General features: G+C 37.0%; 3 protein-coding genes across 3 annotated transcripts; 2 read left to right on the top strand and 1 right to left on the bottom strand.

Annotated features, from left to right (window-relative positions):
• Nucleotides 1–5,750: 5,750 nt before the first annotated feature.
• Nucleotides 5,751–6,723, bottom strand: LOC147476444 (major latex protein 146-like). The gene is made up of 3 exons (XM_086585733.1): nt 6,603–6,723; nt 6,323–6,400; nt 5,751–6,031 (listed from the first exon to the last, which is right to left on the bottom strand). Exons 1-3 carry the CDS (start codon nt 6,721–6,723, stop codon nt 5,751–5,753), a joined length of 480 nt encoding a protein of 159 aa, XP_086441859.1.
• Nucleotides 6,724–9,895: 3,172 nt separating this feature from the next.
• On the top strand, nt 9,896–10,438 carry LOC147476443 (uncharacterized). The gene has a single exon (XM_086585732.1). It carries the CDS (start codon nt 9,896–9,898, stop codon nt 10,436–10,438), a length of 543 nt encoding a protein of 180 aa, XP_086441858.1.
• Nucleotides 10,439–10,448: 10 nt separating this feature from the next.
• Nucleotides 10,449–12,221, top strand: LOC147476442 (uncharacterized). The gene is made up of 5 exons (XM_086585730.1): nt 10,449–10,535; nt 10,636–10,713; nt 11,376–11,522; nt 11,566–11,952; nt 12,132–12,221. Exons 1-5 carry the CDS (start codon nt 10,449–10,451, stop codon nt 12,219–12,221), a joined length of 789 nt encoding a protein of 262 aa, XP_086441856.1.
• Nucleotides 12,222–20,506: the final 8,285 nt, after the last annotated feature.

Here is a 20,506-nt window from a genome sequence, read left to right as displayed (position 1 = left end):
TTGGGAACGAGGGCATTAATGAAGAAAATGTTAGTGAAATTGCAAAGAGAATGTACAATTGCCAAAACACTAAAGACACTCGCGATTGGATCAAATACATGGTGGTGCCATTAGCAGCCAACTTGGGGATATCATCTGGTTTGGGAAGAAGGGGCCTTGAGAAACTCTTCGGGGAAATACATGGAAATAACAACAAGGAGTGCGGGATCGAGCAAAATATGGCGCTCAATTTGGACGAAAATCAGCCTATCATGGAGGCGTATGAAGATAATCATGTAAACTAACTTAATGTATCACTAGCGATGGTGTAGTTGCTAATGATAGGGAAGAAATGTGGGATCTCTTTTTTTTACTCCTATTGATCTGTACACTTCTTCCTTGAGTGTTCTATTTTGTTTCCGTTCATTTTAACAAAGGATTGTTTTTTGGCGTTGCTCAAAGTTTCAATTAATCACTTTTGAACAAACCTCTTGCAAACTCTGAAATAATATTATTTTTTACAACTATGACGCAAAGCCTTTGTTGCACTTAGAATTGTGTCGATTTCCTTAGACTCGTCTTTTTACAGAAAACATGATATCGCATAATTGACCATATCGATTTGTCGATTATAAGTGTGTTATTCTCCATGAATGGAAAGATCATTTGATTTATGGGTTGAACAGACATTACTACTCAATCAATATAATTTCGGGAAGAATTAATGAATTTGAGGGTAAGATGCCAAACCTACATAAGAAGAAGTGGACTGATGGGCTGGCCTTCCGACGATTTGATACCCACTCAAGGTATGTATAATTCACCTTCTCTTTTTACTGAATTTGTTCCATTCGTTTGTCGGTTTATATTTTAATAATCGTTACCTTGAAGCAATACCAAGATGATGTGTCTTGCAATTTTATTTTAGTAAACTCAAGATAGAGTTGTAAGTTTGCATAATAATGGATTGTCTATACTCTATAGTGATATTAGGATGTTATCTTATAGGTAAAAATCAAACACATATGAACCCTTATTGAAGCGTGCTGTTGTTAGTGAACTTCTAGCTACTAACTTTCATTTTGAAGCATCTACTTAGTAATTGAAGTGCTAGATTTATGTTAGTGTCAAATTGATGTAATCAAGTGGCATGGGTTTTTATCCATAAGTGAATCAGATTAATATATTGGGTTCGGCCTTCAGTATACGAATTCAGTTGAATGATTGGCAATGCCCAATAGCAAGATATTAGAATGTCCAGTGCCTAAGTCTACATGATGGACTGATAGGTAGCATTGAGATTGGATGTCCAAGCCAATCATTTCCGATAGGTTACCGTCAAGGCGTCAATAGCCTACATGGAATATGATAATGTCAACGTGGATTTGTTCATGTTACTATTCTCTCTTTCTATTTGTCGAATGCATTGCATAAATTTCTCCAGTAAACTTAAAATTTTATATTAATCCAATGGTGACGGACTATTTTGATTTCTCGAGAAGAACACGTTTAGCTACAAACCAGTGTAGATGATTTTCGTAGCTTCAGAACGGCATCTATGCATGATTAACCAATGTATCCATTATCTTTTACTGTTTTAGCTAAATAGGAGTATCAGTTGTGTTGCATCTTTCTTGACTGGTACTTTGCAATTACTTATATTAGATTCAACGTTAGTAGTTACTGGATCAAACCAATTAAGGCTCACAATAAGAATCCCTGGATGATTTGATTGTCTCTTTAAGGCGTCATGAACCCATAATTTCAGTATTTAACTTTCACCTGTTGTGACTTGCTTGCAGCAGGTTCACATAGCTCTGGAACCACCACTCTTCAGTTTTCCAATGGATTAGAAGTGATATGATGGTAGATAATTCACCAGCCAGACATCGCGATTCAACCTTAATCGCCTATTAACACAGTGATTGATGATTACCTCTTGTCGCCTTCGAAGAACCAGCCTCTACCAGCCCATGGATGACAAGGAGGATGTTCTTGAGGAAAACACGAAAAAGATGGCATTGAAACAGTTTCCTAAAAGAAGAATCGAAGACAAAATCCTGCGCAGAACCAAGTTCGAGCACAAAAAGAAGTAGGCAAATCCACTTTTGATAAACTGAGTTGTTGCTCATCATTCGCCAACCCAAAATAAAGAGGCGGAATAGATCTAAAAACGAATGTTAGGGTTCGCGACACGGAAACCTTAACTTCGGTTACCGCGAGTGCTATAATTTGCTTTTGCCTCTCCCCCCGCTCAGGCGTCTCATAAAAGCAAAGAAACATATCAAGAAGAAGGGACTACAATGTTTGTGGTAGAGCAAGAGCTGGCAAGTACTAGACTCGAGGAACTCCATATATCATGGAAATATGCCACCGAACCAGCATTTAAGTCACAATCAATGTTCATTGACACTCCATGAAACAAAAAAATGGAGACAGAGAAATAATAAACAAAAGTTAGTCATTTGAAGCCAACACTAGGACTTGTTGCTCTTCAGGCATTTCATACAAGGAATTGGGAATGTGCCAAGGCAGGCCTGACCCACAAGTGTCAAGAATATCTGAAGACAAACTCCAAACTTATAACCGCAGGATTTGGGTGTTCAAGCTTTACTGAAGCAAACGGGAGAGCAACAACACTTGAGCTAAAGAACTCTGGTATTTCACCACAACTTTCTATAGATTCTTTGTTACTTCAAGTAAATGTTGGAAACATGAATGCGAGAAAGAAAAGTCCTACATTGTTAGAGGTCGACAGAGCATTGGAAAATGTAAGTTCATCCGAAAACACCAACAATATTTCCAAGATTCAACAGGAGCTTAAGGCTTTAAAGAAGGAACTAAATGAGAAAGCAGAAGAAATAGAAGACTTGATTAACCTGAACCAAACTCTTATAGTCAAAGAGTGTCAGAGTAACCAACAACTGCAAAGCGCACAAATCATTAATTGAAGTAAGATTGTTAAGATTGATTGAACACGCTCATATGTATAATATTCGAATACTTTTATCAGAACTCATAAAACTATTCATCAATTTGTTTATACTTACTACTCCTTGAAATAATCATTATACTTCTCAAAAGAATTAGTATAAAGGAAAATTAATTTCATATGGCAAGTTTGCTATTAATTTTTGATGCTACTGATGCATCAATTATATTTCAGTGGAGGAAGGTTAGTCAATACTCTGCCAATAGTAGGTAATGTATCTAAATGTTGTATTGCAGTTGTTAATAGTTTGACAAAAGTAAAAACACGTAATCGTGAACTATCAATGTAGTAGGCCCAGCCGTAGGCGGTCACCTCGAAGTTTTAAGTCATTTGTTAAAGGAACAAGTTGAAAGAGTCCCAATAAAACATGGGAAACTATAATTTATTTTAAATTAGTAACAAATTTTCTTTTTCCACATTGTTTGCATAATGAAATTATTGGGTCAAAGGTCTAAGAATAGGTGCTTCTTTTTTCTATTTTTTTTTTGTTTCCACATGTTGAGATATGCTCTTAAGCTCTCCCAGTGAAGTTGACCACTAACTTAGGGAGCAGCTGTTGTTGGCACCATTAAACAAAATGTATTCGCAGCAGGAAAACTCTATGAAGCTATTTCCTACCGATGCAAGCATGAAGATGAGATCTCAGTTCTTGGGGCATTAGTTCTAGATATGATCAGCCCAAACCACCTTTTCAGGGAACTTGACTACCTTCCACAACCCAACAAGTAAAGATAAATACTTATGGTTGCAGGGAAAGGACTAGGCTATGGAAATTTGTAACAAATCACGGGGCAGAATGTGTTGCTATTTTGAAAAGTGTTGAACATGCAGTGACTCATAGGTGGAGCCCAATGCTGCACAGCAGTCACTACTTTCAAAACATAATCAGTACCTTGGAAGCTACAGGGCAGATGGAATTTTATCCAACAAAAGATGCAAACTATTTGTATTACCCACATTTGGAGGGAAGCAAATGTATCTGCAGAGTTTATCGTTAATATGAGTTACAAACTGTAATGATACTCCACCCAGAAAAATAATAATAACTTATTGTATCTTATTTTATAAATATGGGCAACTGTGCACATTTAGTATATAAGGTACAATACTGATTTGCAGATATAGATTTAGAACAAAAGAAACAGTAAAACGACACCTAAGCAAAAGTTTCAAAGACAAAAACATGCTAGGTTACCTTAGTGAAATAGATAAATTTTGTATTCAAACAATTTGTTTCATTCAATTTGAGCCCTCTTTTTAGTTCTTACTTTTGTTATTTGCCTACTTTTTATTCTATTGAGAGCGGGTCAATGTTTGGTTGCTGATTATATTATTCCCAAGATGCAAATATGTTGGATAACACGTTCAAGTGTTGTTATTGGGGGGACATTGTGCATTAAGGATTCGAAAAGAGAACAACATTATGTTGCCTTAAGTAATTATGTGTATAGGTAGTGGATTCACTTAAGTTGCTTGCATCCATATCCAATATATTTATTGGGTTGAACTTGGAATTGAAATAAAATTGCTTGGAATTTTGTCTAACAGATAAATTTTGGCCATTTGATTTATTTGATATTCTAATATATATTTCAAATGCTTATATATTACAATAATAGTTCAAAAAAAAATTAGAAAAACATAAACCTATCAAACAAAGTATATATATATTATAAGTAGTGAATGATCTATCAATATACATATGTTATTTATTCAAGTGGATTTTAGGTTTTTGAGTCATTAATTATCTATGTAAGAGTCGGCCAAGTCGGCCATAAATGGCTAATGCCAAAAAATTAGGTTTTAATTAAGTTTTACTTTTACTTAAGTTTAATTTAAGTGTATATATACATATATATATTTTTTTTTATTTTTTTTATTTTTTGGAGGTGAATAGTTACCATTGTATTTATGATTTTTGAGGAAAATTAAGGGGGGGGGGGGGGGGGAGGTGGGGGCTACAGCCCAGGTCAGCCAACTCATAGATCCGCCCCTTACTGTAACGTCAATATTATACCATGAAAATCACTATAAAATCAATGTTGCATCATAAAAAATCAATGAAATTGATGGTTTGCTATGACGAAAATATGATAATGGGAAGAGAATAAGTGCTTTGAGTGAGAGAAGAGATTTTTGGCTTTCATTTTCACTACCGCACCATCGATGTTGCAACATGCCACGTCACTAACTGTTTCATTTTTCTTATGTCAGTGTAGTATTATTTGTGAAAATATCTAGATCATCTACTAGTTTACTAGACGTCAAAATGGACTCAACAGACTTAAATTGGTAGTTTACTAGTTTACTAGACGTCACATTCACTAATATGAAACATACTTAATTGGTATTCGCAAAAAATACAAAATAAATTAAATGAGTTAGACTTGTATCAACGCGAAAGCCATAGATGATCTTCCACTAGTATTCAGTTGGCGTGTAATATTTTGACCATGTTTTATATCTAGCTTGGCACATGTGAAATTTCAGCTTGTTATTAACCGGCCATGGCAAATAGCTAAGCTATGCGAATCCTACTCTAAGAAACAGACCAAATTCATAGCAAATTGATCAAAAGAAGTATGTCTTAGAATTTCGAACAACCCAATACATTGAGGTCCCTGGTACAGTGGATGCTATCACAGATCAGGATCATACACAAACTTAAAAAAAATTGACGCCAAACAAACAAGCAAATACGAATTGAAATGAAGTAGATAGGTCCAGCAGGGTGCCTAAAGGTACTGCCACTCCTTGAGAAATAAGCGATCCAACAAAACTAGTTAAGGCGTTTGGAAACAAGGTAGGCATCCAACTTGTTATTCTCCACAGAATACAGGTCCATATAATCATGTGGATCAGGCATGTCCTCATTTTCCTTCTCATACTCCACTGTCCATTTAACCATGTTCCTCTCCTCCCCTGGAGTAACTTGAACCTTAAAAATGAAAAGTTTATAATAATTCCTCACATTTCCTTCATATACGTTGAGAACTAGCAACATCTTTTCATCGTCGACTTCTTCTATCTTTTCCGTGCAAGTAAAAACTTCAGAATTCCCTGTCGTGATTATCAAGCATAAGTAAATTTTTATTATTACGATAAACAAAAACAGTATCATTACAAATTTATAATAGACTGACACTATGAGGGCTTTTGGTTCTGTGTGTTCCTCCCCCTTTCTTCAATTCTCAATCTGTTTCTCCTTAAGACAATCTCTCCTTTTTCGATCTTCCCCTACGAGGGTCGATCGTTTCACGCTATACTTGTTATTTGTTAATATTGGATAATTCTAATCCATAGCCAGAACACACACAGACACACTCTTTTAGTCTCCCTCGCAAAACTCACCATCACGAATCTTTCTGGCAACAGCCCAACCATCACCCGTTTCCCCTGCTTCACTCAAAATCACTACACCGCAGTTTACTAGTTAATATATATCATATAGAGCTGAGTAATTGTACTTTTTGTGAAAAAATGCTACTGAGCTGAATGCCTGAATAATAGTGGTTGGATTTTAACCTTAAACGAGAGGAATGTGGGAATTAAAGAGTAAAAATACATATGAGATAAACTATCAAACTGAAAGGAACGTCTAATGTGAAACTACTCATAAATCATAATATACCTGGGAGGACATAATTCCAGAACTTAACAGAACCAGCGCTTACACCGTGGCCTTTGAGTACTTCAGCACTCTTGTATGTCTGAGGGAAGATAATTGGGTATTCATGTTGCATATACTTCATCACTTCATAAAACTTTTGTGGATTACATTTTACTTCCTTCGTGATCTAGAGTGATCTCGAGCTTACGAATTTCAGATGTCATTTTATTCTCGAAAGAAATCAAAATGATTAGGATTTAGATCTTTCCCAACTGTTTTAACTGTGGTTTACAAGTCTTCCATATATAAAAGCTTATGGAACATGTTACAATGATTTTCGTGTGGGCGGTAGTCGGTAGACCATTAAAACTATCAAAACTAAGAGAATTAGGGTGCGCCATCACCCTCAGTCCCTCCCATATAAAAGCTCGTGGAACATGATGTTACAATGAGCGCTCAGATTGGCCTTGCCTAAAGCGCGCCTGTGCCCTTGCTTGGAAAAAGAAGATAGTTTTTTTTTCAGCCTCTCACAAAACATGTCTATTGGAAGTTGGGAAAAGTGGAAATAAAGGGACACGTGATATAGTTGGCCTTGCCCAAAGCACACCCGCGCTTATGCCTATACATATCGGGTTTCGATATTTCGCCAGAAAATCGAGATCGCATTTTTACACTGGAATTTGACCACAATATAAATAGAAGAGTTTCGGATTTTGGAAAACCAAGTCTTGAATAGAAACCCAATTTTGAGAACAATTAAAATTGAGCGGAAACCATTGCAAAGAGAAAAAACTTGTAAGGAGAGAAGAGTGATTTAGTAAGTTTGGAGAGACTTGAGAAGAGTGATTGTAGTCTTCTTTCCCACACTTATAAAATGATTTGCTCTTGTGGAAGTAGGCATCATTAGCCGGACCACATTACATCTTGTGTTTTCATTGTGGTAAGTTACTTTATATTACTATTGCTTATTTGTGATAGTTTTATCCATAGCTTAGGTTGTGGTTGTTAGTTGTAGTTAAAATTTAGATTTTTTTAATTGGAGTAGTAGATTGTCCAAGTACAAACTATCTCAGTGGGGATCGATTAGTATCGCTTTCCCCAACATCATCAAGATCAGTTCGACATCAATGACTCGTCACTCGACCTTATCTTGTGACATCGTCATCTCCCACCCTCATTATTGATATCATTAGCATTGAGCCTTTATCCACTACAACACTCAAATCATTGTCATCATCACCTCCTTAACCACACTATTTCTATATGAGCCTAAAGTTCATAATAATATTAGGAATCACCGCACATGTGCATACTGAAGACGACTCACTCATCTTGATAGCACACTTGTCCATACTACCACACGTGTCCTACTAACTGTTTGCTCACAACACCTATAAAAACAAGCCCCAGAACTAGGTTGGTTTGATTCCAGTCTCACCCTAAAAGTGCTGGATACGTAAGCATTTTTTTACTCATGAAGAACAACCATTTACATCAACCAAAACACTCCCTTTTCTCCGTCCATATTAGAGCTAAGTCATAAACACTTGGTCTACGTAATGTCATGTTAATTCCCTAATAAAAATAGGCATTTACGTCTTAACATTTAGAAAAGTTTGATATCTTGACTTTTTTTGCTTTGGACCTTTTTAATTATTTGTTTGATATCTGGGGGACCAAAAAAAACACAACAACAAATAACTTCCAACAAGGGAATGCCGTTAAGTATGTATCATGCATTCATGCTCACCCTCAAAAAAATTCTGGCTCCGAGCCTGTTACCCAACATTGTTGGCTTTTCAAAAATCAAATATATGAAAAAACCCAAATTAGTTAGGTACGTGTGCATGAGAAAACCCCATACAATCTTCCATTAGTACTAAATTACAAAACATTGGAGTGTACTAAACAAATTAAGCGCCACATAATACAAAACTAGAAATTATTCACGTCACGTAACTTATTTTTGCTTTACTTTGTCTAATTTTGCTTTACTTTTATGATAGTTTAGTAATAGGGCCCAAACAAAAAGTAAAATGTTAAAAAGTCAGACACTCATAACAGAAAAATAGAACAAAACAAAAAATCAAAATTCCAGATGGCTAACATTAGACACATGTCAATAAAACAACACTTGTTAGAACCAAGTTATAGCTCAAACGGCTCACTTGCCCACGACCCTTATAAGTAGTAGAGATATACTTTGCAGCTAACACATGCAAATAAACAAGCCAAGTAAGACGCATATACTCATGAAAATCCTAGTTCCAGGGGTGGCTCTAACCCATAGTCAGCATAGGCCACTGCCTAGGGCCCCCACTTGTTGCAAAAAATTAAGGGCCCCAAATTGGATCTTGCCCACTACCCACTACCCACTAACCCACTATTTTATTTTTATTTTTTGTTTACAACATAACATGTTCGGCCCAATTAGCACTCAAGCCCACCAACTAAGCCTCAACACTTAACATAAACATAAAACACTCGTCTCCTTCAATTCTTTTTGTGACTATTCGTTGGGGTTTGCTCAAAAAAAAAAAAAAAAAAAAAAATACCACTATAATTATTTAGCTTGGCCAAAAATCGAAATAGGACGTTTACATACACCACTCACCACAGTTTGCATTGTTAGATATTTTCAAGATATTATCTCAAATGCAAAATTACTTGAATTATTTATTCAATTATTTTATTCAAAATATATATTGAGTGTGGAGTGATAACTGATAAAATCTATTCTTTCTTTTTCATAACATTCTTAGACTCTTAGTTGATTGGGTATCGTCATGAAGAATACTAGAAAATATTTCTTTGGCAGTAATAAGAGAAAAAATAAGCAAAGCCTAGACCAACTCACTCAATCTCAGGTTGGAAATATTCGAAAGTTTTTTTCTAGCAATAGACAAGCAGAAAGTTCTAATGAAAATTTGGTCAATAACGAAAGTGAAGATATTTTACTTGGAGAACTTGATGATACAATGAATGTTGAACATGATGAGAGAGTAAATATTGAAACTAAAATGGAAGTAAATGTTGAACACGAAGAGTAGGTTGATGTTGAAAATATAGAGAGGGATGACGCTGAAAATGAAGAGGGAGTTGATGCTGAAATTGAAGAGAGATTGGTATTGAAAATGAAGTTGAACGTGATCATTTTCTTAACGAAGAAATCGATCAAGCTTTGAATGAGAATAAAGAATATGGTCCGATAAACTTATTTGATCCGGGGAATTGGAATAATATTGATCAGAAGTGTAGAGATTTATTGGTTGAGAAAGGTCCAGTAAGATATGATGCTATTAAATTTCCTAGAAATGGTGAAGGCAGGAATTTTTCCATTGTCCATTATGTTCGGCATATGGATTGGTTTGAAGCAGGATAGAGACTGGCTTGTCTATTCACATTCGTTGGATAGGGTGTTTTGCTTTTGTTGCAAGTTGTTCAAGCAAACTGTAAAAATTTCTCACCTAGATAGAGGATGCTCTACATGGCACAACCTTAGTCGGAAGCTTAAAGATCATGAGAAAAGTGATGACCACAAAAGAACATGGAATACATGGTATGAATTGAAGAATAGATTAGAAAGGAATGAAACAGTTGATAAGAGTGTGCACGACCAAATAAATAAAGATAAAGAACATTGGAGGCAACTATTACTGAGGATACTTCCTATTATGAAAACTCTTGCTAAAAAGAATATAGCATTTCGTGGAAAAAATGAGAAGATTTATGAAGAAAACAATGGTATTTTTTTGGGTATTATTGAAATGATTGCGGAGTTTGATCCAATATTGCAAGAGCACATGTGGCATATTAAGAGTTCTGAAGTTCATTATCATTACCTTGATTCAGAATGAACTAATTGAAATGTTAGCAGCCAAGGTTAAAAAAGTGATTCTTCAGAAAATCCGAGAGGCAAAATACTTTTCAGTTATTCTTGATTACACTCCAAATGTAAGCCATGAAGAAAAGATGTCGCTTATAATACGATGCTTGCGTAGATATTTCGATGAATTCAATTAAGATTGAAGAGTTCTTTCTAGAATTTATGAAGGTGGACGACACATCAGGGTTGGGACTCTTTAGTGTGATGAAAGCTGTTTTGAGTACTCTTCAACTAGACATTGGTGATGTAAGAGGACAGGGCTATGACAACAATTCTAATATGAAAGGCAAACACAAAGGTGTTCATAAAAGATTACTCGAAATAAATCTTAGAGCTTTCTATACTCCATGCTATTGGCATAGTCTTAATCTTGCATTGTGTGATTGGCCAATTTTTGTTCCAAGGCTGTCTTTTTTTGGAGTGGTGCAACGTGTATATACACTATTTTCTTCTTCTACAAAGCTTTGACAAGTTTTCAAAGGCCATATGAAAAGGGTTCCAAATCTTACTCTAAAGTCATTGTCGCCAACACGTTGGGAAAGTCTCGTGGACAGTGTTAAAGCTATTAGAAGTCAAGCTCGAGAGATAAGAGATGTTTTAATTCACTTGGCTGATACTAGTGATGATCCGAAGACAAAGAGTGAAGCTGAGTCCCTAGCCACATATGAAATTGAGAATTTTGAGTTCTTGGTCGGCATGATAGTTTGGCACACTATACTGAGTGTTGTTAACTCTGTTAGCAAACTGATGCAAGCAAAAGATATGTAGATAGATGTTGCTATTAGTGAGCTTAAAAAGCTCATTTCTTTTTTTTTGAAAAGTATAGAGAAACTGGATTTGAAGAAGCCAGGATAGAAGCTAAAGAAGTTGCAACTGCTATGCAAATTGAACCTGTTTTCCATTAAAAGCGTATAATTCATAGAAAGAGACAATTTGATGAGAATGTCAATGAAGAGGTTCCACAGTCAGCTAAAGATTCCTTCAGAGTCAATTACTTCATTTTCACTGTAGACCAAGCTTTTTCTTCACTTAAGATCATGCTTGAACAATTTCAAGTATATATATGAGAAAACTTTTGGGGTTTTGTTTGATATATAGAAGTTAAAGTCTGCATATAGTAATAGTTTAAAGGCTTTTTGTCGCAACCTAGCAAAGTTTCTAAAACATGATGGCATCTCTGATATTGATGGGACAGAGTTACTTTTGGAGTTGCAAATCTTGAGAGAAGTTTTACTAGATGACACAAAGAAGGCAGTTGATGTGCTAACTCATTTGAACTCGAGGGCTAGTTGTTTTCCAAATGCATGGGTTGCTTATAGAATTTTGTTGACTACACCGATTACAGTTGCCTCTGCAGAGAGAAGCTTTTCTAAGTTGAAAATGATCAAGTCTTACCTTCGGTCAACCATGTCGCAAAAAAGACTAAATGGATTGGCTATGTTATCCATTGAAAAAGAGTTGGTAGAGAAGTTGGATTATACAAATGTAATTAGTGATTTTACAGCTAAAACTGCGAGACGGGCGAGCATATTTTAGGTGATAATTTGCTTTTGTAAATAATTGGGCACTAGTTTTGTTTTACTTTATCTTGCTAGTGGGTTAAGTTCCATGGTTTTTGTCTTTGATTTTTCTTAATGTTTGAATTTTCTTTTGTTATTTTTCAGGTTTCGGATGGAAGTGGTTATTTACCTGGATCTTTCTGCAACATGTACCCACCTAGTGTAGCAGGGTACATTCTCCATTTCTCCATTTAGTTTCACTTTCTTGGAGTCACTACTCAGTACTCCACTAACAGAAATGCTCAAACAAATAGAAGGTACATTTTCCACCTAGTTTCACTTTTTTTTTTCCTTGTTTTGTAACTGAATTAGTTAAAATTTTCACTTGTTAAATAGCTTTATATATAAGTATATGTCTTTGGCATAAATGTTTAAAGTAGACTTGTAGTGATTACAAATTTAAAAAATGGCGTGTTTTGTTTTTTTTTTGGGATACAAGGGCCCATTTTTAGGAGCTCGCCTAGGGCCACCCAAAACTCAGAGTCGGCCCTGCCTAGTTCAAAATATACTTCGCACCTAACACGTGCAAATAAACAAGCCAAGTAAGACGCATATACACGTGAAAATCCTAGTTCCTCTTCCACTAGTACTCAAAATTGGTGAATATGTATTGGCAGTTTGCAGTAAGGTGAAAGTCCAACTTGTCATTATTCATAGCAAATAGTTTTCACTGCTGCCAGATCATATATTTCAATAGTTTATAGCTTGAGGTATATACTAAAGGCTCTCACTACGGGCACCTTCCATTTCGTGTTGGGCAGACAAAAAAAAAGATTTATTACAAGTTTGTCATTGACCTAAAAAACATGTTTTGTTTGGGCACTCCTCCTAATACATCAAGGGGACCTATTGCAACCTTCTATTTCCCTTACCTTTTTCCCCATCATCATCATACACCCCTTAAAACCCAATTCTCTTTCCCTCCATCTCTCAAAGCTCAACCCGTTTACTCACTCTTTCTATCAACCCTAAAAAATAAAAATTCATCTACTAGTTCATGATGAAGAACATTTTGAAGTAATTTTATTGTATTTCTTTAAAATAAAAATAAAAATAGTTAGTTGAAGTAATGAAATTGATGAACAAAGTAATGATTATCCCATTGACGTAATTGTGTTTTTTTAGTTGTATGTGCTTTTCAATTAATGTCATTTTTATTAAATTTTATGTGTGGATGAATTTGGATTTGAAGTTTATACATCGGTTTAATTGAATTTGAATTTGGATTTGAAGAAAAAAAATCACATGATTTCAGGAAAATTTTGGGCCAAACGACCAAGATGGGTCGCATAAATCACTACCAAACGACCCCGGCCAACATGCTGCAAAAATTGCTATAAATCGATGCGACAATGGTCACCCCAATATCGACACCATAAGATCATTTGGAATTGGGTTATGCGACCTCATTTGGGTCATCGGCATATAACTAATTAAATCGCCCAATCAAGTCGCTCGAAATGGTTTTGTGGTGCTGCCTCCACAAGTTGTCTAGGAATACTAATGCCGACTTCCATAACTCGATTGTGAGCCTTCCTCTCGATTTTTTTGGGAATAATTTGTGCATTCAACAAAATGGCTATGCTTAAATCTGAATTCAACAAAAATGGCAAACACTTCTCAAAACGATCTTGTCTCTTCATTAATCTCATAGACAATATAAAACAGTACAATGGCAAACACCTACTTCTTACATGGCTTCAGTAAGCAAATACCCATTTATTCATTTCCCGAATTTCTTCTTTCTTGTACTTGATTGTTTTATAATGGCTTGTAAATATTAGCATATTAGAACTTCAGTGGTAGGAATGCAGGATTTGATTTGTGAATTATTGACTTAAGCATGCATGCTAACACTGAAGATTATATTCTTGTGTTTACGTTTTGAAACTGTTAGTCCTTGGCACGTCCATTCTATATATGATTGTCCTATGTGATTTGAAGCTTTGTGTGGTCTGTCCAGTACAAGTATTTGGATGGTGGCTGGTGGATGGAGACGAAGGGTGGAAAATTGTATGTAACCGGGAGTAACCGGCTTCGTTTCTTTTTCTGGTCGGGCCATTTTTGGTGGGGGTGTATATATAGATCGACTTTATGTTGTGCCCAACATAAGTACATACCCCAAGTTGGGTCGGGGTCTGCCCAACGCAATTTGGGTTCTGTCAATAATAGGACCCATACAAAATAATCGAGTGATCGAGCGGAGTGAATGATTCTTGGGCCTAGGGGGGTCCAGAATGTTACTTGACCCCGACTATCTTCCATTAGTGCTAAATTACAAAATATTGGAGTGTACTCAACAAATTAAGAGCCACATAATACAAAATATACTTCACATCTAACACATGCAAATAAACAAGCCAAGTAAGACGCATCTACACGTGAAAATCCTAGTTCCTCTTCTACTAGTAGTCTAGTACTCAAAATTGGTGAATATGAATATGTACATATTGGCAGTTGGCAGCAAGGTGAAAGTCCAACTTGTCATTACTCATAGCAAATAGTTTTCACTACCAGATCATTTCAGTAGTTTATATGTCCAATTGTTTGAGGTGAGTGCCTCCCCCAAAAAAATAAAAAAAATAAAAACCTTTCCTCCTTCCCTTAATCAAGATAACAGTATTGTAGTACCTAGACAAAGGCTAGCTATTGTTACCAGCCTAATGATTAAATGAATGACAACTCCAAAGACAAAGTTAATGAGTTTTAAACCCACAACCTCGCTATAAGGGACATCCCATCTCTCACCTGACACGCACACAGTCCAAATACAATGACTCCACCAACTCAACTCGACTCCAAACATACGAGCACTTACCAAGATCAGTTCGGCACCAATGACTCATCACTCGACCTTATCTCGTGACATCATCACATGCCACTCTCATCATTGCTATCATTAGCAACATGCCTTTACTCACTGCAACACTCAAATCATTGTCATTATCACCTCCTTAACCACACTATTTTTATATCATCTAAAACAACATAATACCAGGAATCATCATACACATGCAGCTTGTGAGGACGTGTCAATCATCTTGATAGCACACCTATCCATACCACCACACGTGTCCTACCTGCTACTTGCTCACATCGCCTATAAAAGCCAACCCCAGAACTACGTTGGCTTGATTCAATTCTCACTCTAAAAGTGTTGGATACATATATAGGCATCTTCTTACTCCATTTTCTATGTTCATAATAGAGCTAAGTCAGAAACACTTGGTGTAATTTCATGTTAATCCCCTAGGATAAAAATAGACATTTACATTTGGCGTCATTTGTGATAGATTTCTTGAAAATCTGATCACTCACACAACTCTCTTCTCTAGTAATCAACCTTCCTTTCCACTCAAGCTTTCATAATAGATGTTGATCTACCTACCCCACCTACCATCACTAAACTTGATGCTCAGCTACAATCACTTCAAGAGTAGTACGATGCATTTCGAGCTACAGATCCCGATCCACCAATCAACGGTTCTGAAGCAGAAAACCATGGTTATCCAATTAACATCCAAGCAAACATTGAAGGTGCCACTCAGCAATAGCACAGCACCTCCCTACTATCACAAAAATCCACAGAAGCAATGACATGTCTCAAGCGATCCTCCATATACTACAGAAATTCAATGACTCTCCCCTTACCAAAGAAATACAAGAAACTGTCACACCTCTACATTTCCAGCAACCAAATTTTTTTATGTACGACAACTCGACCTGCCCTTTCGAGCACATCAAAAGCTTCCTGCAATGTTTGACAATGTACACTCACCTCGACGGGCTGTTATGCCGTCTCTTCCCATCAACTTTAAAGGGACCTACTCTTAAATGGTTCTTCTACTAGCCCGTCGCTTCCATTGCAAATTTCTACACATTCAAAACCATCTTCGCACAAGAATTTTTTCACAATCGACACTACAACAGAAAGGCTCATCTGCAGCGCCATATACCGTTGCAGAAAATCATGAAAAGTGTTGCAATAGACCAATTGCAATGCCAAACAAGGCGTCGCAAAGGCACTGCTAAAAAGTGGGTCACAAAAGCTAAATTGTGACGCAAAATAGGGCATTGCAAAAGCTTTCAATTTTTTTTTGCAATGCCATTAGTCGTTGCTACTACTTTATCCTCGTCACTACTTATTTTTTTTCAAATTTAATTGGTTTATTTGAAAATATTTCAACTTTTTAGCAACGACTGGCGTTACAAAAGATAACTTGTAACAACACATCAAGCGTGGCAAAAGGTGTACCTTTAGCTACAATTTGAGGCGTTGCAAATAGGAACCATTTAGCAACACTTTGTTCGTTGCAAAAGGTTTAAGTCATTATTTGAATCTAGAGCGTTGCAAAAAAAAAGTGTTTATAGCTGCAAAAGAGTGTTTTTAGCCGCATTAGACATCTCACATTTTTTGCACAATTTTGATTTTTTTTATTTGCAAATTATGCCAAATGCAACTTACGTAGATAAATATAACAACCCCATATCAATTCACAATTATCATAACAAAATATATTAATTTCAGTAACTAAGATCATCAACTACAAAAGTATTTCACACAACCACACATGTCTTTGCCAATACACCATCTTACAAAATTTCCACAACTATCAAATTATTTGGGCAAATTTCTTCAAAACGTACTAGAACTTAGCAAAATCAACAAATGTATATATTCCACGAATTTGATCCAACCTATCCAAGCTAGTGTTCTTCATTAATTATATGGCGCGCATCCGATCGACAATCTAGCACCTAAGAAAAAGAAAATAATTAAAGAGAGACATTAGAAAGTAATTAAAGACAGTAAAGCTAAAAAGCACTAAAGTATGCAATGCAAAAATATTTTCAACAAGTCAAACCTATGGACAGCAACCCATCACAATTGGCCTACCCATGTGCTCAACTATATTAATGCCATAAAAATACCAAGCAAATACCAACTTAGAAATTTAAAAGTATCACGAGAAGTCAAAACAAAACTGCACCGTACCATGTGAATCCAATGTATATGTCAGAGGAAGAGAAAGCTCGCCAGCGACATTCCAAAACACTCGAGTCGTACCTCCAACGCTTCAAAAAAGTTGTTTTATCACTCGACAATACTGTCCCCAAATCGGTCATCATCATTGCCTTCCACAATGGCCTAACACCCACATTTAACCTCAGTCGATCACTATTAAGAGGTGATCCCGTCCTGGATAACTTGTACAAAAAAGTGGACAAATACATCAAAGAAGAAAGTGGACTCGTCGCACTAGTAGAGAGAAACGAATTAGTAGCAGCAACATCCACTCACAATCCATGCTCCAAATGCCCTAGAGAACTCGATGATAAACCCTTTAGTAACCACATCAAACAACTGCAATTCGACAATCGGTCCCAACCTCGAGTATTCACACCTCTAGCTCGATCCCTGTCCCATATTTATAATCAAATCAAGAATGACTGCGTCAACCACACTATCATCCAAGCGGACGAGCCAATAGCAAACCATTCTCATCGCGACAAGCGTCACCAGATCGGTGATAAGAATTATTGTTTCAAACTCACCCACACTAGAGCTTCAGTTATCGCCCCCCCCTGTCAAAGGCCTCAATCCGGCAATACTCTACTTCACATATGCCAATCTCAACAAAATCTACACACCACACAATGATACACTCGTAGTCTAACTCCATATCAAAGGCGTTTGAGTCCAGAGAATCTTAGTCGACCCTAGAAGTTCTTGCGACATCCTTTACTACAACACCTTCAAGCAACTCAGATTACTTGACTCTATCCTAATTTCAACAGTTGTTCCAATCTATGGCTTCAACGGACTACGCACCGACCCCAAATGCAATATCTTCTTACTACAAGTGTCCATCAAAGATAACACAGGTATTGAAGTTACAATGAGGACCCACTTTAACATCATCGATATCCCATCTTCATACAATTCCATCTTAGGGTGTCACTAGATCCACAACAAGAGCGTCGTTCCATCAACTTTACACCAAGTCATTAGATTCCCTAGCACGAATGACATCATGGAACTACAAGCACAACAGTGCAGTCGGATCAACACTGACACCCCCACCGAAGAAACTTTTTATCAAATAGTGTTTACTCATCCTCCACTCCTTACCACTCCCGCTGACTCAACTCCAGAACAAGGTCAAACTTCAACACCCCAATCCCTAAGTTAAGCACCGATGTTCTAGGCGTCCAAGTCAACATAGGCACAAAAATAAACCTTCAACATGATATTTATCGGATGTGACCTAGGACAAACCGTCCATGACCAGCCTGTAAAACTTCTAAGTGATAATAAAGATGTTTTTGTTTTCTCGTATACCGATATGCCTGGTATAGATCCTTCAATCGCATGTTATCGACACAATGACAATTCTAAATATCGACCTATCACATAGCAACCCCGCACTTTGTCACTTAGATACAAACACAATATAATGTCAATGAAGAGATAGAACGACTGAAAAAAGTAGGGTTCATTAAACCCGCCGTTATGCCCCAATAGGTAGCCAACATTGTTCTTGTTCCAAGAAAAAACAGATCCCACTCCACCCAGACGACCAAGAAAAAATCGCCTTCATCACTGAAGAAGGTTTATACTACTACATCATCCTTCCATTCGACCTCAAAAATGTCGGAGCTACATTCTAACGATTTGTTAACCCTATCATCAATTATATGCTCAGGAAAACCATGGAAGTTTATGTTGATGATATGCTCATCAAAAGCATGGAAGTTGCTGAGCACATCATACACCTACAAGCTGCCTTTGATCGACTCCAAGTACAAGATGAAACCAGATCCTACCAAATGCCTTTTTAGCATCACTTTAGGCAAATCAAAGCTATAGTCGACATGCCAAACCCTACAACCAAAAAGCAAATACAAAGACTCAATGGACAAGTAGCAGCTCTCAATCAGTTCATCTCCAGAGCATCTGATAAGTGTCGACCTATCCTCGAAATCCTCTGCAGAAGATCCCTATATATACACATGGAATGACGAATGCAACGAAGCCTTCTCCAAACTCAAAACCTATTTTTTAACTACACCAGTAATCTCCACTCTTGTCGGCAACGAAAATCTCTATCTATATCTATCCACATCCAATTTTGCAATCAGTTTTGTACTTCTCAGAAATGACAATAATGTCAAAAAGTCAGTCTACTTCACAAGCAAAACACTACTGCCCACTGAACAACAATATACTCCACCCGAAAAAGTCGTCTTTGCTCTCCATTATTCTGCTAAAAATTTCAGACCATATTTTCAAGAGTGCACCATCAAGGTCATCACAGAATATCCATTCAAACACATCCTGAGTAACAAATCCAAACCCGCTCGCATCGCCAAATGGGTAGTCAAGTTAGCAGAACATGACCTCGAATTCCTGCCACAAATAGCTCTCAAAGCTCAAGTCATTGCAGATTTTCTCACTGACTTCCCAGTCGAAGATCCACATTAGCAACTAGAATACGAGGCCTGACCACCAAAACCCACAGAGCAAGATGTATGGTCTCTTTATATGGACAGTTCCTACAACAACGATGGTAGCAGCATCGGTGTGACACTTCACCCACCAGAGGGCTCCATTATCGAAAAATATGTCTGCATGGATTTTACCACTTCTAACAACAAAGCAAAATACGAAGCTTTCATTGACGGTTTACGTACCGCCAAAACCCTACAAGCTCAAAAAATCAAAGCCTATAGCGACTCTCGGATAGTGGTCAAACAACTCAACGGTGACTACCTTACCAACACTGACAATCTCGCTCGCTATCTCTACCTGGCTAGACACTTGGCCAATTAATTCAAAAACTTCAACCTTGAACACATCCCTCGAGAAGGCAATCGACATGCTGACTCCTTAGCATATCTAGCCACTCGCACTAATTCCAACTCACCTCGACTCGTCTCTATCAACATCCGAATTATACCAGCATACCTTGACCATCAAGAAACCGTTAACGAAGTATCAGATCTATTCCCCACAATGGAAGAAGATATACAGATCTGCTGGATGAAACCAATCATTAATTACCTATAGGGCAACACATTACCCTCTAATTCCCATTAAGCCATAAATCTCTAATGCAAAGTACGGATGTACACCCTCATCAACAGTCGACTGTACCGCAAATCTGCAAGCGAACTATATCTTCGTTGCCTCACCCCATTTCAATCTCAACTTATTCTAGCTGAAATCAATGAGGGTGAATGTTGCAACCACGCAAGTGGACGATATCTGGTTCACAAAGCTATTCAGCAAGGTTACTTATGGCCTTACATGCACTCCGACGCTCGCACATATGCTCAACAATGCGTCAAATGCCAGACATTCTCTTGTGATATTCACCAACCAGAACAATTGTTGCACAGTATATCCAGCCCATGGCCATTTCACATGTGGGGTCTCGACATAGTCGGTCCATTCCATAAGTAGCCAAAGACAGGCT

The sequence above is a fragment of the Coptis chinensis genome, chromosome 9 (assembly GCF_015680905.1).
Source record: "Coptis chinensis isolate HL-2020 chromosome 9, ASM1568090v1, whole genome shotgun sequence".
Lineage (NCBI taxonomy): Eukaryota > Viridiplantae > Streptophyta > Magnoliopsida > Ranunculales > Ranunculaceae > Coptis > Coptis chinensis.
Note: the sequence above shows the minus strand (reverse complement) of the source record. Positions and strands in the feature narration are given on the sequence as shown.

What these genes read in the sequence shown, in the direction of transcription:
- LOC147476442 (XM_086585730.1), top strand. Translation starts at nt 10,449, where the DNA reads ATGTTAGCAGCCAAGGTTAAAAAAGTGATTCTTCAGAAAATCCGAGAG. An exon ending in TTCAACTAGACATTGGTGAT is followed by an intron (nt 10,714 to 11,375) that starts GTAAGAGGACAG and finishes TTCCATTAAAAG; the next exon opens with CGTATAATTCATAGAAAGAG. An exon ending in TCATGCTTGAACAATTTCAA is followed by an intron (nt 11,523 to 11,565) that starts GTATATATATGA and finishes TTTGATATATAG; the next exon opens with AAGTTAAAGTCTGCATATAG.
- LOC147476443 (XM_086585732.1), top strand. Translation starts at nt 9,896, where the DNA reads ATGGTGAAGGCAGGAATTTTTCCATTGTCCATTATGTTCGGCATATGG.
- LOC147476444 (XM_086585733.1), bottom strand. Translation starts at nt 6,723, where the DNA reads ATGAAGTATATGCAACATGAATACCCAATTATCTTCCCTCAGACATAC. An exon ending in CTGGAATTATGTCCTCCCAG is followed by an intron (nt 6,401 to 6,602) that starts GTATATTATGAT and finishes TATATTAACTAG; the next exon opens with TAAACTGCGGTGTAGTGATT. An exon ending in TGCCAGAAAGATTCGTGATG is followed by an intron (nt 6,032 to 6,322) that starts GTGAGTTTTGCG and finishes TAATCACGACAG; the next exon opens with GGAATTCTGAAGTTTTTACT.